General features: G+C 37.1%; 1 protein-coding gene across 5 annotated transcripts in view; it reads left to right on the forward strand.

Annotated features, from left to right (window-relative positions):
* Window positions 1-25,411, forward strand: part of KCNT2 (potassium sodium-activated channel subfamily T member 2) — a 375,975-nt gene that overhangs the window by 230,475 nt on the left and 120,089 nt on the right. For all 5 annotated transcript variants that reach the window (XM_078078345.1, XM_078078342.1, XM_036084475.2 and 2 more), the window contains exon 14: window positions 16,426-16,534. In XM_078078345.1, the coding sequence (XP_077934471.1) occupies window positions 16,426-16,534 (109 nt within the window). The remainder of the gene's footprint in view (window positions 1-16,425; window positions 16,535-25,411) is intronic.

A 25,411-nucleotide genomic window follows, 5' to 3' on the forward strand; every position in this document is an offset into this window, starting at 1 on the left:
TACTGCTTTCCAAAGACCTGTTACCTAGCAACTGCATGGAAGAAGCTTCTAGTATTTGAAATCATACAAGAGCTCAGAAAATACTGAGGCAGACTTTAAAAAAAGATTCTGACTTGTTAAAATGTAATTAACAATTTTATTTTCCATAAAGTAAAAGGGACTTGAAAACAGATTTGATTCATATGTATCTATAAACTTGTATCTTTAATTATAATCGCTCATCTTAAAAGCCTTTACATTAAAAACAATAAACGTAACAATAAAAAGAAACCAAGAATTCACATAATCCTACTATTTTAAAAGTCATAGTTTTTGAAAATTTGCCCACTCCTTGAGGTAGTTACTGTTAATAGTTTGATTCCTGCTCTTACATTTTTTTGTGCTTATTCAGACATACATGTGAGCATAGGAGCATACATGCAGAAGTCAGCATTTTTATAAAACTAGGATCATGTTTTAATTCCAGAACAATAAATTTATGTTATATTGTTTTGCTACTTATATTTTTTAAATGTATTATCAGCATTATTTCAAGATAGTTTATTGAAGTCTTTGTTTTTAATAAGCATGATGTGAAGATATATACTTGTTTAGAATTCTGATCAGCATTTCATACTCATTGTCTACTTTTCTTCTCAGAAAATCCTATGAGGCACATACTATTATTATTCACATTTTAAAAATAAGGCAAAATAGGCTCAGAGGGATCAATATTTGCCCATGGCTTGGCACACTCAGAGGTGACAACACTTGATCTCCAGTGCTCATGCTTTAACAGCAAGCCACAAACAAGAAGGATCTAAATCAAAACAAATACACAGAAACTTTAAAATGATAAGAAGAAGATATGAGATGCACATAATTTTGAAAGAGGAAATGCTTTCTTCAACAAGGGAGGGGAATTAGAAACCATAAAGAAAAAAATGGACCGATTTTATCATTGCTAAGGAGTTATCTCTGTCTGCATAATCAAAATTGAGCTTTTCCCATTATTTGGTCTCACCAACAAGAGGGGAAGAGTTTAGGGAAAGTGGTTTTGTCCACCAAAAAATAATACAGAAGCTGGACAGACCTAGTCAGGAGAGCATTTCTAACTAAAGGGATGCTGAAAAATGTAATTTCTACCTGGGCAGCCATGCACCCAGCTAAAATTTGGGGATGGGTGAGAGGAAATAAGAGCTTCTATTACTGAAAGGAAGAAGGAGAGAATGAAAAAGAATGATAGTAGTTTCAGCCACGGTTCAAATCCTTATCCACCTAAGTATTCATGTACAATATTTTCCCTATATATTGAGAGACTCATCCATTATTATGAAAAATATTCCACAGAGCTGTATCAATTATTGCATCCAACTTAAAGTCCAGGATATCTGAGTAATGCAAAGTCAGTTCTAGGTGTGGCTCCTCATGGTCTGGCCACACACACACTAATAAATTAGTTAGCTACCTCTACCCCCATCGCATATGAATATAAAATAGTAAAACACGATAATTGTAATGAAATATTGATGTTTGGAAACAGGAAGAAATGGAAACACACAGCAGTCATTGGTCCATAGCAATGATGAAATTCTGTCAGACATGAATGGCAGAGACCTCGTAATAAATTCCTTATTAGACACTCATTCTGCTCTTAGAGAATAACTCCTTCGTGTTTTCATGTCTATTCAGAGATATTCTTTATTCACTATTCTCTGTGGCCACAGAGAAAGTTCAAATTGGAGCAGATTTCTTTCATGCCTTCCCATGTGTCAGTAATTGTGCTCAAAGTTCTTCTCCAAGAACTTCTTTTTTTAAATAAAAAGGGTTGATTTTATTTGTAACACAAATGAGATAAAGATATTAGTTGTGCCCCACACTTTTAGCTTACTAGGCTTATATAGGTTTTTTTTTTTTTTTGCACAAAGACACTTTTTTATTGTTATGTTAATCACCATACATTACATCATTAGTTTTTGATGCAGTGTTCCGTGATTCATTGTTTGTGCATAACACCCAGTGCTCCATACAGAATGTGCCCTATTTAATACCCATCACCAGACTAACCCATCCTCCCACCCCCTCCCCTCTAGAACCCTCAGTTTGTTTTACAGAGTCCATCGTCTCTCATGGTTTGTCCCCCCCTCCGATTACCCCCCCTTCATTCTTCCCCTCCTGCTATCTTCTTTTTTTTTCTTAACATATATTGCATTATTTGTTTCAGAGGTACAGATCTGTGATTCAACAGTCTTGCACAATTCACAGCGCTCACCATAGCACATACCCTCCCCAATGTCTATCACCCAGCCACCCCATCCCTCTCACCCCACCCCCCACTCCAGCAACCCTCAGTTTGTTTCCTGAGATTAAGAATTCCTCATATCAGTGAGGTCATATGATACATGTCTTTCTCTGATTGACTTATTTCGCTCAGCATAACACCCTCCAGTTCCATCCATGTCATTGCAAATGGCAAGATCTCATTCCTTTTGATGGCTGCATAATATTCCATTGTATATATATACCACCTCTTCTTTATCCATTCATCTGTCGATGGACATCTTGGCTCTTTCCACAGTTTGGCTATTGTGGACATTGCTGCTATAAACATCGGGATGCATGTACCCTTTCGGATCCCTACATTTGTATCTTTGGGGTAAATACCCAGTAGTGCAATTGCTGGGTCATATAGTAGCTCTATTTTCAACTTTTTGAGGAACCTCCATACTGTTTTCCAGAGTGGTTGCACCAGCTTGCATTCCCACCAACAGTGTAGGAGGGTTCCCCTATTTCCACATCCCCGCCAACATCTGTCGTTTCCTGATTTGTTAATTTTAGCCATTCTGACTGGTGTGAGGTGGTGTCCTATCATATCATTTGCAAAGAGTGAGAGTTTGACTTCTTCTTTGCCGATTTGGATGCCTTTTATTTCTTTTTGTTGTCTGATTGCTGTGGCTAGGACTTCTAATACTATGTTGAATAGCAGTGGTGATAGTGGACATCCCTGCTGTGTTCCTGACCTTAGGGGGAAAGCTCTCAGTTTTTCCCCATTGAGAATGATATTCGTTGTAGGTTTTTCATAGATGGCTTTTATGATATTGAGGTATGTACCCTCTATGCCTGTACTCTGAAGAGTTTTGATCAAGAAAGGATGCTGTACTTTGTCAAATGCTTTTTCTGCATCTACTGAGGATGTGATCTATTCTGGAGAATGTTCCATGGGCACTAGAGAAGATTGTGTATTCCGTTGCTTTGGGATGGAATGTTCTGAATATGTCCATGAAGTCCATTTGGTCCAGTGTGTCATTTAAAGTCTTCATTTCCTTGTTGATCTTTTGCTTAGATGATCTGTCCAGTTCAGTGAGGGGGGTGTTAAAGTCCCCCACTATTATTGTATTGTTGTCGATGTGTTTCTTTGCTTTTGTTATTAATTGGCTTATATAATTGGCTGCTCCCATGTTAGGGGCATAGATATTTACCATTGTTAGATCTTCTTGTTGGATAGACCCTTTAAGTAGGATATAGTGTCCTTCCTCATCTCTTATTACAGTCTTTGGTTTAAAATCTAATTTGTCTGATATAAGGATTGCCAACCCCACTTTCTTTGGGTGTCCATTAGCATGGTAAATTGTTTTCCACCCCCTCACTTTCAATCTGGGGGTGTCTTTGGGTCTAAAATGAGTCTCTTGCAGACAGCATATCGATGGGTCTTGTTTTTTAATCCAATCTGATAGCCTGTGTCTTTTGATTGGGGCATTTACCCCATTTACATTCAGGGTAACTATTGAAAGATATGAATTTAGTGCCATTGTATTGCCTGTAAGGTGACTGTTACTGTATATTGTCTGTGTTCCTTTCTGGTCTATGTTGCTTTTAGGCTCTCTCTTTGCTTAGAGGACCCCTTTCAAGATTTCTTGTAGGGCTGGTTTCGTGTTTGCAAATTCCTTTAGTTTTTGTTTGTCCTGGAAGCTTTTTATCTCTCCTTCTATTTTCAATGACAGCCTAGCTGGATATAGTATTCTTGGCTGCATATTTTTCTCATTTGGTGCTCTGAATATATCATGCCAGTCCTTTCTGGCCTGCCAGGTGTCTGTGGATAGGTCTGTTGCCAATCTAATGTTTCTACCATTGTAGGTTACATATCTCTTCTCCCGAGCTGCTTTAAGGATTTTCTCTTTGTCTCTGAGACTTGTAAGTTTTACTATTAGATATCAGGGTGTTGACTTATTTTTATTGATTTTGAGAGGGGTTCTCTGTGCCTCCTGGATTTTGATGCCTGTTTCCTTCCCCAAATTAAGGAAGTTCTCTGTTATAATTTTCTCCAATATACCTTCTGCCCCTCTCTCTCTTTCTTCTTCTTCTGGGATCCCAATTATTCTAACGTTGTTTTGTCTTATGCTATCGCTTATCTCTCGAATTCTGCCCTCATGATCCAGTAGTTGTTTATCTCTTTTTCTCAGCTTCTTTATTTTCCATCATTTGGTCTTCTATATCACTGATTCTCTCTTTTGCCTCATTTATCCTAGCAGTTGGCACCCCCATTTTTTATTGCACCTCATTAATAGCCTTTTTTATTTCAACTTGGTTAGATTTTAGTTCTTTTATTTCTCCAGGAAGGGTTTCTCTAATAACTTCCATGCTATTTTCAAGCCCAGCTAGTATCTTTAAAATCATCATTCTGAACTCTAGTTTCGACATCTTACTAATGTCCGTATTGAGTAGGTCCCTGGCAGTTGGTAGTACCTCTTGTTCTTTTTGTTGAGGTGATTTTTTCTGTCTTGTCATTTTGTCCAGAGGAGAATAGATGAATGAGAGAACAAAATGCTAACAGGGTAACAATGTCCCCAGAAAATATACTCTAAACAAATCAGAGAAGACCTGAAGCCGGGGGAAAAGAAAGGGAAAGAAAGAAAAAAGAAAAAGAAAAGAAAAAGAAAAAGATAAAAACAAACGAAAACAGAACAAAACAACAAAAAAAACAGAATATGATCAAATATGATCAGGACTGGTGCATAGATCAGTGCCACACACTAGATTTTGGGTGTATTTTGGTCTGTTAGAAGAAAGTGCCTCCCAAAATTTTAAAGAAAGAAAACTTATATATGTACAAAAATAAGGGTTGATATGATGAAGGGATGGAATATGACTGTAAAGATGAAAATTTTAAAAAATTTTATAAAAGGAATTGATAAGTTGTTTGAAAAGAGAAAGAAGTGGATTTTAAAAAAAATAAAAAGAAAAAAAAAGGAGAGAATGTGATCAGGCAGGAGAGTAGAACAAAGCCATACACTAGAGATTTAGGGTATATTTTGGTCTGTTAGAAGAAACTGTATCTCAAAATTTTAAAGAGAGAACAACTTATATATATATGCCAAAAATAAGGGTAACTACTATGAAGGGATAGAATATGACTCTAAAAATGAAAAATAAAAATATTTTTTAAAAAAGGGATTGATAAGATGTTGGTTGAAAAAGGGAAAAAGAAAAATTAAAAAAAAAAAAGACAGTTAAAAAAAATTAACTTTGAAAGACTAAAGAATCATGGGAAAAAAGCCATGGATTCTATGTGCAGTATTCCCCTAGCGCTGGGGTTTTGCCGTTCTCATTGATCGGTAAACTTGGTCTTGGCTGGCTGTTCTTCCTGATCTTCTGGGGGAGGGGCCTGTTGCCGTGATTCCCAAATGTCTTTGCTGGAGGCGGAATTGCCCCACCCTTGCCGGGGTCCGGGCTAAGCAATCTGCCCGGGTTTGCTCTCGGGAGCTTTTGTTCCCTGCAAGCTTTCCGTACAGCTTTGGAGGATGAGAGTGAAAATGGCGGCCTCCCAATCTTCACCCCAGAGGAGCTGAGAACTCGGGGCCCCGCTTCTCAGTGCACTCCAGAGAAAAGCAGTCAGTCACTCCCTTCTCCCCGGTCTCTGGCCGCACTCCGTGCTCACCCAGCCTGTGACCGAGCGTTTCTATCTCTGGCACCCAACTAGGTGTGGAGTCTCCAAACCCAGCAGATCCCTGTGGTGCACTCCCGTGCCGCTCCTCCCTGGGGAGGAAGGGGAGTCTCCCCAGATCTGCTGCTTGTTGGGTCCCTGCTGGAGGACCAGGGGCCAACTGTGCAGTGGATCACGGTTCATGGCAACTCCGAGCTGAGAGCCCGCTCCTCAGCTCCGTCTCTGCAGCCGGCTTCCCCGCTCCGATACCTGGGAGCTCTGCCACACTCAGGCACCCCTGGTCTTTCTGTGTCCCCGAGGGTCCTGAGGCCACACTGTCCCACGAGGGTTCCACCCCCCGCTCACCCACTGGAGCGACGTCCCTCAGTGGAGCAGACTTCTAAAAGTTCCGATTTTGTGCTCCACTGCTCTATCACTTGCCAGAACTGATGGATGGAGGCCTCTCCCCCACCGTCTATCCTCCCGAATATCGCCTCAGATTCACTTCTCCGCCCGTCCTAACTTCCAGAAAGTGGTCACTTTTCTGTTCATAGAGTTGTTGCTATTCTTTTCTTCGACCTCCTGTTGAGTTCGTAGGTGTTCAGAATGGTTTGATCCCTATCCAGCTGAATTCCTGAGACCAGACGAAATCCAGGTCTCCTACTCCTCCGCCATCTTGTTCCCCAAAAAGTCCAAGAACTTTCTTAAACCTGCTGTATTTACTGGTTTTTGTTGCCCTGCTCATATCTCTTTCTCGATTGTAATGGCAGTTACCTTGCCATCATCTAAAACAAGTTTGAGTGGGAAGGCAGCACTTTAATCTGATTCTTGCCACAGGCCTGGTTTTATTGGTTTGGGAGAAGTCTTAATGGAAAGCCTCTGATAAGGACTCTGAAAGAGGATCATCTCCTGCTATTTAAGGTACAGTTCACTTTTTCCAGATTCTTTCTTGGACAGTAGATTTAGCTTTCTAAATAATGATGCCCTGTAAATAATGCCCTGTTTAAGAGAGCTTTATTCCTTTCTCTCTCTGCTTGCGAAGTGATCAGTTCTTACCTCAGGTCATCTCTCTATGTATACCTGACTAAAACACAAGGTGCTGCGCACACACATTTGTATTCTTGTCCCTTCCAAACATTTTCTAGACATGTTTCCATAGATATGTTGTTTCTGCATACAGGGGAAAGTGGATAATAAGGAAAAATAGCAATTTCTGTTACAGATATAATTTTCCATTATGTATTTCAATACACTTAAATTTTCTATAATTTTGTCTTACATTTTGAATTAGAAAATTATTTGATAAAAATTGGCAGTTTGTGACTCGGAAATATCCCAAAAAAGAAAGACAAGTAGTTGAAAAAAAATTGAGCTAAAAAGCACTTGGTCTCCTTGTTTACTCACTCTTTCCTACACTGTGTAGTCATAATAGTTAATGATATTGATATCCACGAAATGATTCTCTCAGTGCCCTAGACTTGCATACCTGTAATTTCCCTATTTTGAATGTTCTTGTTCACCATCCTATCTCAGCACTCACTTCTGGAGTGGTCATGTCATTACTTGTTAATGTGACCCCTCCATAATCTCTGTTCCTGGTGACCCTGTTTCTGACCACTGCTTCTTATCATTCCAGTTCACATCCTCTAGTACAGAACTCCAACTATCACTTGACTACATTGGGACTTACAATTCATTGATTCTACCAAACGTTTACCACTATTGACAACTGCAGATACTGTTTTCTCTTAACCTGTTTGAATTCCATAGCACACCATTATAATCCATTATTTTAATTCATCCTCTGTTCATTGACCTTCTGTTCATTAGTGAGACTTGTTTGTCAGAAGTCATTGGTGGTGAATTCTCTCTGTCTTCTTGACAGAAGATGGTGTTTACTTCCATGCATTTAAATGTGGTCCGAAGAAACAAAATAAACAAAAGACAACCTGCAGACTACTCCTACTTTAAATTCATGATCCTTGATTTCTTGGGGTCCAGGAGCTGCCAAACATCTTTCTGTGTTTCACTATTCTGTTTCCTCTTCCACTCTCTTAAGCAGCTATGCTGTATTTTCTCCTTTTATTTCCAACCTCTTCTTTAATCATTTCCACCAATTTCACAAAGAAAATAGAACCATAGGAAGAAAAACAAAATTTTCACGAACTTCCACCAACACATCTACCTACCAACCTGTGTGTACAACCATACGTTTTACCCCCTCTCCTGTTATTATAAATGAGCAATTTTAGCAGCAGTGTGGCTAAGAAAAATCATGAAAAGGTGGTATGGTATGTTGGTAAGGTTACCCAAATTCTGCCAGTGTATGAATGGGACATTTTAATTTGAAATATATGGATTAATGGAAGGTAATTAATCTATTTGGCTAATCAAATAGCACTGTCCAGTTATTGTTGATAACGGAAATGTTCCATATTTACATTGTCTGGTACTGTAGACAGTTACAACAAATGTTATTGAACACTTTATTGTTATTAAAAGATGGCTAGTAAGATGGAGGAACTGAACTTTTATTTGTATTTTAATTTATTTAAATTTAAATGGCTATATGTGGCAGTGGCAACTCTAATTGGACAGCACAGTTTTGGAAGGGTAATAGATAGACTGCTGAGGAGTTGGAAGACATGAAAAGCAATTAAGAAGCTCTTGCATTTGTCTAGGTGAGAGATAATCATAGTTTGAGTAAAGATTCACGATCCCTTAGCTATAATTCCAAAATCCAGAATATTCTGGAAAAAAAAAAGAAGGAAAGGAAAGGAAGAAGGAAGGAAGGGAGGGAGGAAGGAAGGAAGGAAGGAAGGAAGGAAGAAAAAAAAAAGAGAAAGAAGAAAGAAAGACAGAAAGAAAAAGAAAGAAAGAAAAGAAAGAAAAAAAGAAGAAAGGAAAGGAAAGAAAAGGCAAAAGAAAGGAAGGAGGGAAGAAAAGAAAGAAAGAAGAAAGAAAGAAAGAAAGAAAGAAAGAAAGAAAGAAAGAAAGAAAGAAAAGAAAGAAAGAAAAAAGAAAGAAAGAAAAGAAAGAAAGAAGAAAGTAAGAAAGAAAGAAAGAAAAAGAAAAGAAAGAAAGAAGAAAGAAAGAAAGAAGGAAGGAAGGAAGAGAGAGAGAGAAAGAAAGAAAGAAAGAAAGAAAGAAAGAAAGAAAGAAAGAAAGAAAGAAAGAAAAGAAAAAGAAAGAAAGAAAGAAAGAAAAAGAAAGAAGAAAGAAAGAAAGAAAAAAGTATTTCTGTTGGTGGTGAAATCTGTCCTGACCTGAAATTATTTGGTAGCAATCCCCATACTGAATTTTATTTTTTGCACTTAGTATTCACATATTTAGCTGCAGAAATAATAGTATGTTAAAGCATAGGCTGCTCCCTAGATGTATTACATAGGGTCTGGTAGATGAAGCACATTACCTTTCTAAAATCTAAAAAATAATAATACTAATTCTAAAAGCTGACATCCGGCCCTTAAGAATTATGGATAAGGATTGGAAGCCTCTAGCAAGTAGGGACAGTAGAATGGAGGTGGGAAAGGTGGGAAAGACAGAGAAGACTTTAGTGGTATGATCAATAAACCTTGGCTGTTATATGACATTGAGAAATGAGGGGCAAAGTAGCAGTACTTAACTGACTCTGCCGCCCAGGTGCCCCGATATGTTCACTCTGTAAATATCCGACTCACCTACAAATTCAACCTTCTATTTATTAATGTAGCTAAAACTATTTTCTTTTTTTTATTATGTTATGTTAGTCACCATACAGTACATCATTAGTTTTTTATGTAGTATTCCATGATTCATTGTTTGCATATAACACCCACTGCTCCATGCAATATGTGCCCTCCTTAATACCCATCACTGGGCTAACCCATCCCCCCACCCCCCTCCCCTCTAAAACCCTCATTTGTTTCTCGGAGTCCATAGTCTCTCATCATTCACCTCCCCCTCCGATTTCCCCTCTTCATTTTTCCATTCCTTCTCCTAATGTCCTCCATGCTATTCCTTATGTTCCACAAATAAGTGAAACCATGATAATTGACTTTCTCTGCTTGACTTATTTCACTTAGCATAATCTCCTCCAGTCCTATCCATGTTGATGCAAAAGCTGGGTATTCATCCTTTCTGGTGGCCGAGTAATATTCCATTGTATATATGAACCACATCTTCTTTATCCATTCATCTATTGAAGGGTATCTCAGCTCTTTCCACAGTTTGGCTATTGTGGAAAATGCTGCTATGAACATTGGAGTACATACAGCCCTTCTTTTCACTACATCTGTGTCTTTGGGGCAAATACCTAGTAGTGCAATTGCTGGGTCATAGGGTTCCTCTATTTTTAATTTTTTGAGGAACCTCCACACTGTTTTCCAAAGTGGCTATACCAACTTGCATTCCCACCAACAGTATAAGAGGGTTCCCCTTTCTCCACAACCTCTCCAACATTTGTTGTTTCTTGCCCTGTCAATTTTTGCCATTCTAACTGGTGTAAGGTGGTATCTCAATGTGGTTTTGATTTGAATGTCCCTGATGGCTAATGATGATGAACATTTTTTCATGTGTCTGCTGGCCATTTGTATGTCTTCTTTGGAGAACTGTCTGTTCATGTCTTCTCCCCATTTTTTGACTTGATTATTTGTTTTTGGGTGTTGAGTTTCAGAAATTCTTTTTCGATTTTTGGATATCAGCTCTTTGTCTGTAGTGTCATTTGCAAATATCTTCTCCCATTCTGTGGGTTGCTTCTTTGTTTTGTTGACTGTTTCCTTTGCTGTGCAGAAACTTTTTCTCTTGATGAAGTCCCAAAAGTTCATTTTCGCTTTTGTTTCCCTTGCCTTTGGAGAAGTGTCTTGAAAGAAGTTGCTGTGGCCAATGTCAAAGAGGTTACTGCCTATGATCTCCTCTAGGATTTTGATGGATTCCTGTCTCATATTGAGGTCTTTCATCCATTTTGAGTTTATCTTTGTGTATGGTGTTAGAGAATGGTCAAGTTTCATTCTTCTGCATGTGGCTGTCCAATTTTCCCCACACCAGTTATTGAAGAGACTGTCTTTTTTCCATTGCATATTTTTTCCTGCTTTGTCAAAGATTATTTGACCATAGAATTGAGGGTCCATATCTGGGCTCTCTATTCTGTTTCATTGGTCTATATGTCTGTTTTTGTGCCAGTACCATGCTGTCTTGGTGATCACTGCTTTGTAATATAGCTTGAAATCGGGCAACGTGATGCCTCCAGCTTTGTTTTTCTTTTTCAACATTTCCTCGGTGATTCCATACAAATTTTAGGATTGTTTGTTCCAGCACTTTGAAAACTGTCATTGGAATTTTGATCTGGATGGCGTTGAAGTTATAGATTGCTCTGGGTAGCATAGACATTTTAAATATGTTTATTCTTCTGTTCCATGAGCATGGGATGTTTTTCCATCTTTTTGTGTCTTCTTCAATTTCTTTCATGAGTGTTCTGTAGTTCCTAGAGTATAGATCCTTTACCTCTTTGGTTAAGTTTATTCCAAGGTATTTTATGGTTTTTGATGTTATTGTAAATGGAATTGATTCTCTAATTTCTCTTTCTACAATTACATTGTTAGTGTATAAGAAAGCAACAGATTTCTGTGCATTGATTTTGTATCCTGCCACATTACTGAATTGCTGTATGAGTTCTAGTAATTTGGGGGTGGAGTCTTTTGAGTTTTCCACATAAAGTATCATGTCATTTGCGAAGGAGAGAGTTTGACTTCTTCTTTGCCAATTTGAATACCTTTTATTTCTTTTTGTTGTCTGATTGCTGTTGCTAGGACTTCCAGTGCTATGTTGAACAATAGTGGCGAGAGTGGGCATCCTTGTCATGTTCCTGATCTTAAGGGAAAGGCTCTCATCTTTTCCCCGTTGAGAATATTTGCTGTGGGTTTTTCATAGATGGATTTTATGAACTTGAGGAATGTTCCCTCTATCCCTATACTCTGAAGTGTTTTAATCAGGAAAGGATGCTGTATTTTGTGAGATGCTTTTTCTGCATCAATTGAGAGGACTATATGGTTCTTCTCTCTCCTCTTATTAATGTTTTCTATCACATCGATTGATTTGCGAATGTTGAACCACTCTTGCATCCCAAGGATAAATCCCACTTGGTCGTGGTGGATGATCTTTTTAATGTACTGTTGGATCCTATTAGCTAGGATTTTTTTGAGAATTTTGCCATCCATATCCATCAGGGATATGGGTCTGAAATTCTCCCTTTTGATGGGGTCTTTGCCTGGTTTGGGGATCAAGGTAATGCTGGCCTCACAGAATGAGTTCTGTTTCTATTCTTTGAAACAGCTTCAGGAGAATAGGTATTATTTCTTCTTTGAATGTTTAGTAGAATTCCCCAGGGAATCCATCAGGCCCTGGATTCTTGTTTTTTTGGGAGGTTTTTGATCACTGCTTCAATCTCGTTACTGGTTATTGGCCTCTTCAGGTTGTCAATTTCTTCCTGTTTCAGTCTTGGTAGTTTATAGGTTTCTTGGAAGGCATCCATTTCTTCCAGGTTACTTGATTTATTGGCATATAGTTGTTGATAATAATTTCTAATAATTGTTTCTATTTCCTTGGTGTTAGTCATGATCTCTCCCCTTTCATTCATAATTTTATTGATTTGTGTCCTTTCTCTTTTCTTTTGGATAATTCTGGCCAGTGGTTTATTGATCTTATTAATTCTTTCAAAGAACCAGCTTCTAGTTTTGTTGATCTGCTCTACTGTATTTTTGGTTTCTAATTCATTGATCTCTGCTCTAATCTTAATTATTTCTCTTCTAATGCATGGCTTAGGTGTCATTTGTTGCTTTTTCTCTAGTTCTTTAAGGTGTAAAGTTAGTTGGTGAATTCGGGATTTTTCTATTTTTTTGAGTGAGGCTTGGATGGCTATGTATTTCCCCCTTCGGACCGCCTTTGCAGTATCCCATAGGTTTTGGACTGATGTGTTTTCATCCTCATTGGTTTCCATGAATTGTGTAAGTTCTTCTTTGATTTCCTGGTTGACCCAAACATTCTTAAGCAGAGTGGTCTTTAGTTTCCAAGTGTTTTAATTTCTTCCAGTCTTTTTCTTGTGATTGAGTTCTAGTTTCAAAACATTATGGTCTGAGGATATGTGGGGAATAATCTCAATCTTTTGGTATCAGTTGAGACCTGATTTGTGACCCAGTATATGGTCTATTCTGGAGAAAGTTCCATGTGCGTTCGAGAAGAATGAATATTCTGTTGTTTTAGGGTGGAATGTTCTGTATATATCTATGAGGTCCATCTGGTCCAGTGTGTCATTCAAAGTTCTTGTTTCTTTGTTGATTTTCTGCTTAAATGATCTTTCTATTGCTAAGAGTGGAGTGTTGAGGTCTCCTACTATTAACATATTATTATCAACATGTCTCTTTATTTTGCTTAACAGTTGGCTTATGTAGTTGGCTGCTCCCATGTTGGGGGCATATATATTTTCAATTGTTAGATCTTCTTGTTGGATAGAGCCTTTAAGAATGATATGGTGTCCTTCTGTGTCTCTAACTACACTCTTTAGCTTAAAATCTGATTTGTCTGATATGAGAATTGCTACTCCAGCTTTCTTTTGTGGTCCGTTGGCATGAAAGATGGTTCTCCATCCCTTCACTTTCAGTCTGGATGTATCTTTAGGTTCAAAATGAGTCTCTTGTAGACAGCATATGGATGGGTCCTGTCTTTTTATCCAATCTGCAACCCTGTGCCATTTTATGGGAGCTGTTCATGTTGAGAGTGATTATTGAAAGATATTGTTTTATTGTCATCATGTTGCCTGTGAAGTCCTTGTTTCTATAGATTGTCTCTGTAAATTTCTGTTCTATATCACTCTTGGGGTCTTTCTCTTTTTATAGAACCACCCTCAATATTTCTTGCAGCGCCGGCTTAGTGGTCACATATTCTTTCAGTTTCTGCCAGTCTTGGAAGCTCTGTATCTCTCCATTCATTCTAAATGACAGCCTTGCTGGATAAAGTATTCTTGGCTGCATGTTCTTCTCATTTAGTACCCTGAATATGTCTTGCCAGTCCTTTCTGGCTTGCCAGGTCTCTGTGGATAGGTCTGATGTTATTCTGATGTTCCTCCCTCTGTATGTAAGGAATCTCTTCCCCCTAATTGCCCTTAAGATGGTTTCCTTGGTTCTAAGATTTGGGAGTTTTACTATTACATGCTGGGGCATTGGTCTGTTCTCCTTGATCTTGGGAGGGAAATGCTTGTTTCACTCCCCAGATTAGGGAAGTTCTCAGCTACAATTTGCTCAAATATATCTTCTTGTCCTCTCTCTCTCTCCACTCCCTCAGGGATCCCAATAATTCTGACACTGGAGCGTTTCATGGTGTCACTTATTTCTCTAATTGTTTTCATGGATTTTAAGCTGTTTGTTCCAGGCCTCCTTCTGTTCCTTCTTTTCTATCAGTTTGTCTTTTAGATCACTAATTCAGTCTTCTGCCTCATTTACCCTAGCTATTAGAGTATCTAGATTGGATCTCATCAATAGCATTTTTAAGTTTGGCCTGATTAGCTCTCATTTCTGCCCTTAGAGAATCTATGCTGCCATTAACGGTTTTCTCCAGCCTAGCTATTGTCTTCATAACTGTTACCCTGAAGTCTGTTTCTGACATCTTACTTATATCCATATCCATTTGTTCTGTGGCATAGGTCACAGTCTCTGAGTCTTTCCTATTTGGGGGTTCCTCCTCTTAGTCATTCTGTTGAGGGGTGGTTGAGGGAATGTACAGGGTCCAAATTATTGACCACAACCCAAGTAAGATGCACCTGTTTTATAGGGACATTAGGGTTGTTGGCCTCTTGTTCTTCCAGCCTGTGTTCTGGGGGAGGGGCCTGCCATGCTGTTACTCAGGCAACCCTGTTTGGGCAGAGTTGTCCTGGTGCTTGCAGGGGAGGATGGGCTCAGTGAAAACTGTTTTTGGGGGGCTTTTGTTCTCTGGCTGTTTTCCCTGGCGGCTTTCCACGTCTCTTCTGAGAGTCAGAGCAGAAGTGATCATATCCAAACCTCTGCCTCAGAACAGAGAGATCGCAGTCTGTTCTTCAGTGAGCTCTCCAGGTCACACTGTCTCTGTTTCTGTCTGTGCTGCTAAAAACTGCAACGTCCTGGGCTGTGCGCCCCTCAGCAGCACCCCCAGTCCTCTCTTCCAGGTCCAGGCATGTCTCTGCCCTTTGTGCTTCTAAAACCGCAAGCTGCCCCCAGTTTGCAGGTGGGCCTGTGCAGCTCCAGGTTTCAGTGGGGAGGGGAGTCTCGCTACTGTCGGCAAGTCTGTGCCTGGTCTCCAACACGGGAGGCTGTTGCGCTCCTGTGTTATTTCACCTTCCCAGCTCAAGTGCTTATGGCAACTCCCTCCCCCTTCCATTTATCTTCTGATATCTGCCTGTGGAATCACAGCTCCCCACTTCGTACCTCAAGACCAACCTCCAGAGATATTCTGCTTGTAGAGATCCAGATATATCTTCTTACATCTCAGGCTGATTTTGTGGGTGTTCAGAGTGGTCTGGAGGATATCCAGCTCAATTCAGGGGACCAGTTGAAATAGGGTCCTCTACTCCTCTGACATCTAAAACTATTTTCCGGGAGTATTTATTTTCTTGGTACTTTACACATTGTCTTTATTTCTAATACCAGTTATAATTGTTTACTTGGGAAGGGACTTTATTTTTTTCACAAAGTAAACAATATCTTAATCACTTCTCTAAATTATTACTTCTATGGAAAAGTGGATATATGGTGTCTGTGCCCTCATCACTGTATGAAAGTAATGGACATGGGCTGAGTATCATCATCCCCCTTTAATGTGGCCTGCAACCTCTCATGTGCCACTATCTTTAGCACACTCTATTGTTTTTATGTCACTGACTTCAGTTGCCATTTATTATTTTTCCAGATTGAATCCTATCATCTTTTGCGTTTATGACTGTAGGTCTTGAGGTCAAAGTACAATTTAAATTTAAATGTATTTTTATCATTATTTTTTATTACCTGATATCATAGTTGTTTTGATTGTACAAAATCTGTTACTGTTATATAATTGTTATCTACCATGTCTTTTAATAATTCTGTGTGTTCTGTGACTATGAATTTGATAAATCAATAATGCTGTAAATCAATACTACTGCATTTCATACCATAGAATTATCAGAATTAAAGGAGACTTTATACAATTTCTGATTTATTTTCCAGACTGCTCCTCCAATCTACCTCTCACCTCCTTGTAAAGATGAAGCATAGGAAAATTAAACATTTTGCCAAAGGCTGCCAATTTCATTAAAGACAGAACTGAGGCTAAGATCCCCTTCCCTCTTGGTCACTTAACTCATAATCTAGTACTCTCTTATGAAACATTTTTCCTGGGGAAAATTGCACATGTGAAAACATCTCAAAGACAAGTGTGTTTATGTGGAAACCTCTGTAATTTTATTTGCTGTTTTATTTTCCATATTATTTTAAAATAGTACTCTCCCATGGTAAATTATTCTAATTTACCTATTTTATTTCAAACAGATCATGTTGTTTGTGAAGAAGAGTTTAAATACGCCATGTTAGCTTTAAACTGTATATGCCCGGCAACATCTACACTTATTACACTACTGGTTCATACCTCTAGAGGGCAGTAAGTATATGTTTTCTTTAAGATAATGCATTTTTAAATTATTTTAAAAAAATAATATAAATGCAGTTATGTGTTTTAGAAGTACAGTAAGCCAAGGTATACAGCTAGATATGTACCTATACTTGTATTTGTGTGAGTTATCTTCATCTGACAGACAGATGGATAGATATATAGATGGACAGACAAATACTGGTTAAGGGGCGGGGGGGGTGGTCTAAGACATATAAAAAATTGTCAGTTATTTGCTGTCTTTTCTAACTAATCCTGAGATAATTTGTTTCATCCTAAATTCTAAGTGTCTACATCATTTGTTAGGTCTAGGATTAGGGCACTGTTTCTATTTTCAAGATACTTAGCAAATAAAACTTTAAATAACAGGATGATGACAATCATTAGTATGAGATCTTAAAACCATTTTTTCTATTCCTGAGGTAAGTTTTTATTTCAAAGCTATATGTATATGTTTGACCTCAAAATTAAAATTTTACAATTATTATAAAATTAGCAAGTAGTATAAAAGAAATCACTTTTTTATGTGCATTTTAAGGTAGATGAGGGAAAGTTATATCATCAGACCATTTTGTTCTATGAGAGAGTTTGTATTTGACTTGGATGATCAAGGAAAATATAATCAGTGAACACAATCCCCACCTTATTTGAAGAGACAAATCTTACATTACATTTCATACCTTTTCCTAGTCCTTATTTGGTATTTTAGACAAAATGTTGATTTTCTAAGTAAATTTTACTGTGGTGGTTGTGGATATGATTATTTAAATTTAGTAAGTTAATTGATAGTTATTTAAGTGAAGTGTCAAATCAAATCAAGAAGAAGGAAAATTCTTTTTGGGGATTTGTTTTTTTTTAATTTTTTGGGATTTAGTACTAGATGGAGTAGGTTGCTAATTGGAAAGTAGAAAATACCCTACAGTATTTTCAGGTAGATTTTACTCCCTTACTTTTAATTATGTCTCTGCTCTATTGAGATAGTAAGATTTTCTGAGGAGTAATTTTCTTAAGGTTCTCAATGAAAATATTTCTATTCTATGCATTTACAAAACTTTAATTTGTGCAATGGAAAAGATGTAACAGGATTATGAATAAATTGTTTTTCTATGGAGAAAATATGCAGCATTTTGATGAAATTAAATAAAATACTCAAAATGACGTTAACACCAATTAATGGAACATTCATAGAACTCTTCACAAGGGTTCATTATTTTGCCATGCCCTCTTTGTCATAGGCATACAACTTTAGAACTAAATATCTAGTCTCGTTTTATTGTTGTAGAAATGATAAAAATGAGGCTCATCAACACTAACATACATCACTAATTATACTGGTTAAATTGCACTGTTCAAGTCCTAGTAAATATTACTTATTGGCATACAATATTGCCCTAGTGAGCAACTTGCACTTGATATAAGTTCAAAAAACATTTCAACAATCCTTAAAATATGACTTTTCCCAACATACTTTAATGAATTTTGCCTTACTAAAAGAGAAAGTAATGTTTTTGAAGACATTGTTACCACATAATTAAGGATTTTCCATGGATAAGATTGACCAGCAAAATTACTTCACAACTAAGTGTCACAATAAATGCTGCAGTGCACCAGAATAACTTTATTGAGCCATAATTCATATACCATACAAATCACCCATCTATAGCATATGATTTAATGTTCCTTGGCATATTCACAGACTTGTGGAAATATCACCACTATCTAACTCCTGAATCGTTTCATCACTCCATTTTATAAATCCAAAATCTGGGGCACAGCATCTAGAGCAACATGTCTGACTCAACAGTACACCTAGTTCATTCCATTTTTTTTTTTTAATTCTAACATTTTTAGCTGTAGAACATAATCCTCAAGATGCTCTCTTTGTAATCACAAAACACCTGCTTTGCTTTAGGCTATTCTCCTTCTAAGTAGGAAGAAGGGGAATGGCAAAGGGGCAAAGTATTGCCAGCTGGGACTATTTAAAACTTTCCATGAAGTCCAACCATTGCCTTTTAATGTCTTAAGATACAATTATATTTTGCATATTAGAATATGAGCTTGATTCTAGCTATGTCTGTTAGCAATGTAAGTAATCTAAATTAAAAAAATCTGTATACACACCTATGTATATATACATATATACACACATATTTATTTAAAATTATATGTTTACTCTTTTATGATAATTAGATTATGTATCATAAGAATAAAAGATAAATCAAAGGATCTTATCTGGGGGTATATTGATTCATGCAAATAATTGTGAAAGCCTAAGTTTTATATGTGAAATACAAAGGTCATTGTTTCTTATTAGAGAGAGAGCTCAAATCTGATGATTGCCAACTTGGCACTATTAAAAAATATTAGTATATCTGTAGTATAGTTGTTAATTATTAATACTTTTTGATAGTTGGCCCTTTACCTGAATTTTAATGTATTATCAGTGAGCCAAAACCAAACATATTATTATAAAATACGTGATTCAGAAAATTCTCTCATTAAAGTAGCAACTAAAATTGGACTTTCTGGGAACTGCATAACCTAATCACAACTAAAATTCCCTCTGTTTGGTAGTGTTCATGCTGTAAATGGGGCTCATAAATTTAGGGAGGAAATGTGACAGAGATAAAAGATCACCCATTCTGGCAGCTTGAAATGGTTGACTCACTAACTGGTAAAGTTAACTAACACTGAGCCAATTACATATTCCATTTCATTCTCAATCATTTTATATGGAAAATTTGAGATAATAATTTTCTCATCCATTACTTTATTCATTTATTTGACAATTATTTATTTAATGCTTACCCTGTAACAAAACCATTCCAGGTGTTGTGGTTTCAACAAGGAAACCAATAGAAAAATTCCAGCTGTCCTGAAGCTTTTATTACAATTGGGGAGACAGATCAAAAATAAATAAGTAAAATATATCTCAGATGGACACACATCTGATAATCTGAGAAATGGCAGATAGGCCAGTGTAGCTAGAATGGAAGGACGAGAAAGGGAGTAAAAGCTGAGATCTGACAGGGAAACAATGGTCTTCTAGGCCATTAGAAGGGCGGTGCCCATCACTCTCAAATGAAAAATCATTGAAAGATTCTGAGCTGAAGAGGGATAACGTTTGAATAAGAGTAACAAACACATTGGCTTCTTGGTTGAGCAAAAGCAATTAAGAGATTATGGGACTAATCTAAACCAGAGAAGTTAAGCCTTGTCTTGGGCAGAGGCACAAGAATGGAAGTGATTAGAAGTGCTCAGATTCTAGATGTATTTTGAAGGTTTTGTTGTCAGGAATTGTTGATTAGATGTGGGATGGAACAGAAGGAGAAGAGTCTAGCATGCCTGCAAATTTTTGGACAAAGCCACCAGAAGAATATAATGGTGATTTACCACAATGAAGAAGACCGGGGAAGATCAGAATTTTTATTTTGAACATAATTTAAGGTACTTGTTAGACTCCCAAAATTATGTCTAATATACAGTCTGGAGCTTAGCTACACTGATGATAGAAATTTGGCTGTCATCTGCATATGGAACACTTTAAACCATGAAAGTGGATGAAGTCACTTCACAGGTTGGTTTTGAGGATTATGTACGGCCATACCAGACCATAGTAGGTAGGTACTCTTTAGTTCTCTCATTGGCTCTATTTATGTGTATCAAGTGAGTCAGATTCTATATGCATCAAAATCATTTTTTTTAAATTTGCTGTCAGAGACACTTTGAGGGTGGAGGAGAGATGCTTTAAAGACAAATGCAGGTCACCCACCATATATGTATTTGTGATGGAGAAGACTCAGGCCATGCACACATGTGATTTATATTTAAATTAGAATATGTTTGTAACTTCATTTGGATATTTTTTGGAACAAAGAATGACATGAATGAACAAATATATATCAGAATGCTTCCAAGCAATAAACAGTGAAGGTATATATCTCGCCATGGCCAATCTTTCGAATCACTGTCTTAAGTATTACAGAGATTAGGATTAAATATATTTTGAAAAGGATGACTCAAGTATGTACAATGTCAGGCATTTTACTCTCCAGCAGTATATTATTTAGTCATGGAAGATTTCATAGGAGAAAGCCAAGTAGAGTTATAGGAGGTATAAAATTATTTTGTCTTCTTAAAAGATACAAGTTTTGAGATGCTTCAGTTGGTTAACGTCTGCCTTCGGCTCAGGTCATGATCTCAGGGTCCTGGGATCGAGTCTCACATCAGGTTCCTTAATCAGCAGGGAGCCTGCTTCTCCCTCTGTGTGCCACTGCCCCTGCTTGTGTGCTCGCTCTCTCTCTCTGACAAATAAATAAATGAAATCTTAAAAAAAAAAAAGATACAAGTTTTCAGTGACCTTTTCAAAGTTTGTTTGAAATAAAAAATAATTTAAATAAGAAAATTATTAAATGCAGTAAAATTATTTTTAAAATGTGGAAGACATAAAGATAAAGACAGATCAGAGAAAATGGTTAAGTTATATAAATGTAAGCAGGTAACAGTTGCTGGCAGTTTCAGATTTCACAATATATTATTACAATATATTGCAATAATTTTCTTTTGATTTACATGGCCACAAAAAAGGAGGCTTCAAATAGAAATCAATTCATATATGATATAAATATGTATCTTAAGTATTTTGGATGAGGGAAAAGATGTAAGAATTCCAATGCTACATTCCATAAATACATATTAGAAGTAAGGGGAAAGCAAAGTTGCTTTTATATTTTAGTAAAATCAATTTCAAAAAGTTGCAGTTTTGTAAATATGTTCCTCAGGGGTGGTTATTTCATAAGAAGCCCTCCATTAAGTTACCAGGGTGAGTGTGTTATTTTCATCAATGGGATCTGGAAACTGCAGATTTGGGTATTGCTGCAATGCTTTTTGTAAAATGAAAATTTAACACTATTAAGTTTTGTCTGTTGTTTTCAATGTAATTGGTCTCTTTTAAAATAGAAGAACACCTTCATTTGTGGTTATTTCCTTAGCTTGCAAAATTTTATCATACCTCTAACCACATGCAAAGTGTTTGTAAAATTGTAGAGAGATAGTCTTGTTCAAATTTCTATCATGAGCATTATAATTGTGTACATTTAAATTTAAGTGAAATTTAGGTTTTCTCAAATAACTGTTTCACCAGAGGTTGCTTAATAGTTTTGGGAAATCTTCAACCATAGTAGAAACACATTAAGTCAAATGCACTGTAATTAATTTTTTTGTGTGGTATATAAATAGTGGTTCTATTATTTCATATCATTGCCAAATTTGTGTTCCAAGGCACAATTAATAATGCTTTTGGATGGAAGTTAATAATTTTCCTGAAAAGTAAAATTATGTACTCAAGTAAGATTGGGAAATGATGGATAACACATTACATTTTTAATGGCTTATTTTTTAGTCTTTTTATTTGAACCAAATTTAGACTCACAGAAAATTTACAAAAATAATACAGGGAGCTCCTACATACCCTTCCCATATAAACTTCCCTTAATGTTTATATCTTACAGTATCATAGCACAGTTATCAAAATGACAAATTAACATTGGTACAACACAATTGACTAAATTATTGGCCTAAATGAATTTCACCAGTTTTATCATTAATATCCCTTTTTTGTTCAAGGATCTTCTCCAAGATCCTGCATTGCATTTAGTTGTTATTTCTCCTAAGCCTTCTCCAATCGGTGGCAGTTCCTGTGGGTAAGATTGGAAATCAGTATAAACTCATGACTTTTAATGCATATATATCAAAGATAGACACAAATTTAGATCTGTGTCTGTATGGGCCTGTAAGTATATACAAATATAATTCCTAGCTCTGTTTACTGAGAGAGCAATGACAGCTCAGTAGCACTTAGCACATTTAATGCTCACATCTTGGTTACTAAACACAATTCTCTAATAAAAACATCCAGGGCTCCTTGGGATATTGGGTGAATCCAGGATACAGGCAGGGAATGTGTAAGAAGAGTCTGGAAAAGTAAGGAGTTGCTCTGAAGAGTGGGGTTTTGTCAAAATGACACAATAAATAACCTGAAGGAGTTCCTAACAAGCTAAGATGGGACAATTTGAGAAACAAAATAAATAATGATATCATTCAATTTTAACATAAAATCAAGTAAATACACTGATGTAAGTAAGCAATGAATAAATAAGTAAATGGGGAAGCCTAGCTCTTTCTTACCAAAGAATTCCAACTAATAATGTGGAAGGAAAGAGAGAAATAGGAAGTCATCATTAGGCAAGCAATTGTCGTAGACATGATCCTCCAAGGGGTGCTAGTATTAGCAGGTGAATGTTTAAGGAGAGCCAGGATCATTGTGTGGTCTCAACATGTCTGTCTATAATATTTAATAACTATGAAAGGAAAAAGTATAATTTTATAGTGAAGTAACCTGACAGACACGGTCTTAATGAAGAGACAAAGGAAAACATCACCAATAAAAAGAGATGTCAACATCATGTAATCCCTATGATGTGCTAAGAAGTACATGACAAAAAAAAAAAAAAAGTATGTGACATAATTTCTTTGGTATTCTTGACAGTATTTTCTGATTATGAGGAAACACCTAGACACACCAGTATTGAGAACATCCTACAAAATAACTGACCAGTACTCTTCCAGATGCCAAGGTGGTGAAAGACAAGGAAAGCCTGAGGAATTAAATATTTATTTTTAAACATTTTAGTTAGCTTTATTTGAGAGTGATTTAAATATTTTAAATAGTATTTTGACTGGAGGAATTCTCCAAACAAAATCATCAGGAAAAAAGTATATCTGGAAAAAACAAAGAGCAAGATAGGACAATATTTTGTTATATCTTTTTTTTTTTAAAGTGAGTTCTTCACCCCAAGGTGTGGGGCTGGAACTCACGACCCTAAGATCAAGAGTGGCATGCTCTACCTCCTGAGCCAGCCAGGCGCCCATTTTGTTGTATCTTTGAACCTAAGCAGAACTATAGGGATCTGTGCTAGACCATGTGGAAGGCTTCATTGTTTCTCTGATCTCAGATGAAAATTAACCATGAGACTTCCCTTGTCTATTATATTCCAAGATCCGGGGAGTCCCTATTTTAAACACTATGATGAGGGAAAAGGAAAATCGAATGTCTTTTACCATCTCCAGAAAAAGGACCAAAACAAGGGAGGGAAGCATAGACAGAGGTAGAGATGAGAAGGGTTGGAGAGTTTTTCTCCTTTATAATACTGAGCTGGTCACAGAGGGCCCAGGGAATCAGTTGCCATGAGAAAGGAAGAGAAAGTTTCTTAAAAGTAACAGATTAGGGGCGCCTGGGTGATGCAGTGGGTTAAGTGCTGGGCTGTTGGTTTTAGCTCAGGTCGTGATGTCAGGTTTATGAGATGGAGCTCAGTGTGTGACTTTGTGCTCAAGGCAGAGCCCGCTTCAGACTCTGTCCATCTGCCTCTCCCCTCTGCACTTGTGCGCTCTCTCTCTAAAAAAAAAAAAAAAGTAACAGATTATAATTACCCCCTTGACTGAAAGAAAGGAAAATGGAAAAAAAAAAATGTGTGTGGGGTGGCAGGGCAAGCTCAAGTGAATTACCTTTAGTTCTCTTGGAAGTTTCCCATTCCAAAACTGTGACAGAAGATTACATTTTGTCATCTGGCAGATCTAATCCAGTCACTCTCTTCCCATATGAAGCTAAAAGTTAAAATAAAAGTGTCCACGAGAATGAGAGGCACCTGGTTTTCCTTTAGAGTAAAACATAATTGTTTTTTTCAGTTCTAATGTTTGATTGCTCCATTTCGAGTAATTGTCACTTGTAGTATAAATTTTGAACTTTATTTGATAAAACTTTCCTAAATCTGAGCCTCTATTTCCATCAATAGATAGATGTATATGCTTTTCAGTGCTTTCAGTCAGAGTTGAGAATATTAACAGGCTTTTTTTTTTTTTTTTTTTCCCTCCACCATACTTCAAATCTCTTTCCCATCCCTAATGCCTCACACCATTAGCAACCTGGTAACTTACAGCTGCTCGGACTTCCAGAAAAAAAGAAAGGTCATAAAAAGGGCTTTTACATATTTCCTTCCCATATCCTTCTCTTCTTTTCCACTACAGAGTATGAATTTCACTGCATCTATAAACTACATAATAATTCTTACTTTTTCTTCTAAAATCTCCCACCTCACACTACCGTGCTGTAAAGGGCTTAGATTTTCCTGGTCATTATATTAGTTTGCTAGGGCTGCCATAACAAAGAAACTGGGTGGCTTAAATAATAAAAATTTAATTTCTCACAGTCCTGGAGGTTGGAAGCCCAGTGTCAAGGTATTGGCAGGTTTGGTTTCTCCTGAGGCCTCTATCCTAGCTTGCAGATGGCCATCTTCTGTTTCTGTCCTCACATGATCTTTCCTATGTCTCTCCTGTCTCTTATGAAGCAACAGATTGGACTAGGGCTCACACTAACAGCCTTGTTTCAACTTCACTTTTTTTTTTTTAAGATTTATTTATTTATTTGAGAGAGAGAGAGAAGGGAGGGGCGGAGGGAGAGGGAGAGAGAGAATCTCAAGCAGACTCGTGCTGAGCATGAAACCAGATGTGGGGCTTGATCTCACAACCCTGAGATCATGACCTGAGCCAAAACCAAGAGTCAGATGTTCCCCCAACTGAGCCACCCAGACGCCCCCAACTTAATCACTTTTTTAAAGTCTCTGTCCCCAAATACAGTCACATTCTGAAGTGCTAGGGGTTAGGACTTCAACATATGGTTTTGGGAGGGGATAAAATTCATCCATAACAGCTGTAGAATTGGGGGACACCATAGGTTTTATTGAAACACATCTATAAGTTATAATTGTTTCCACTATCAAACAGTTCTGCTGGTTCTATGGAAGCCTGCTTCTT

Source organism: Halichoerus grypus, chromosome 7, assembly GCF_964656455.1.
Source record: "Halichoerus grypus chromosome 7, mHalGry1.hap1.1, whole genome shotgun sequence".
NCBI lineage: Eukaryota > Metazoa > Chordata > Mammalia > Carnivora > Phocidae > Halichoerus > Halichoerus grypus.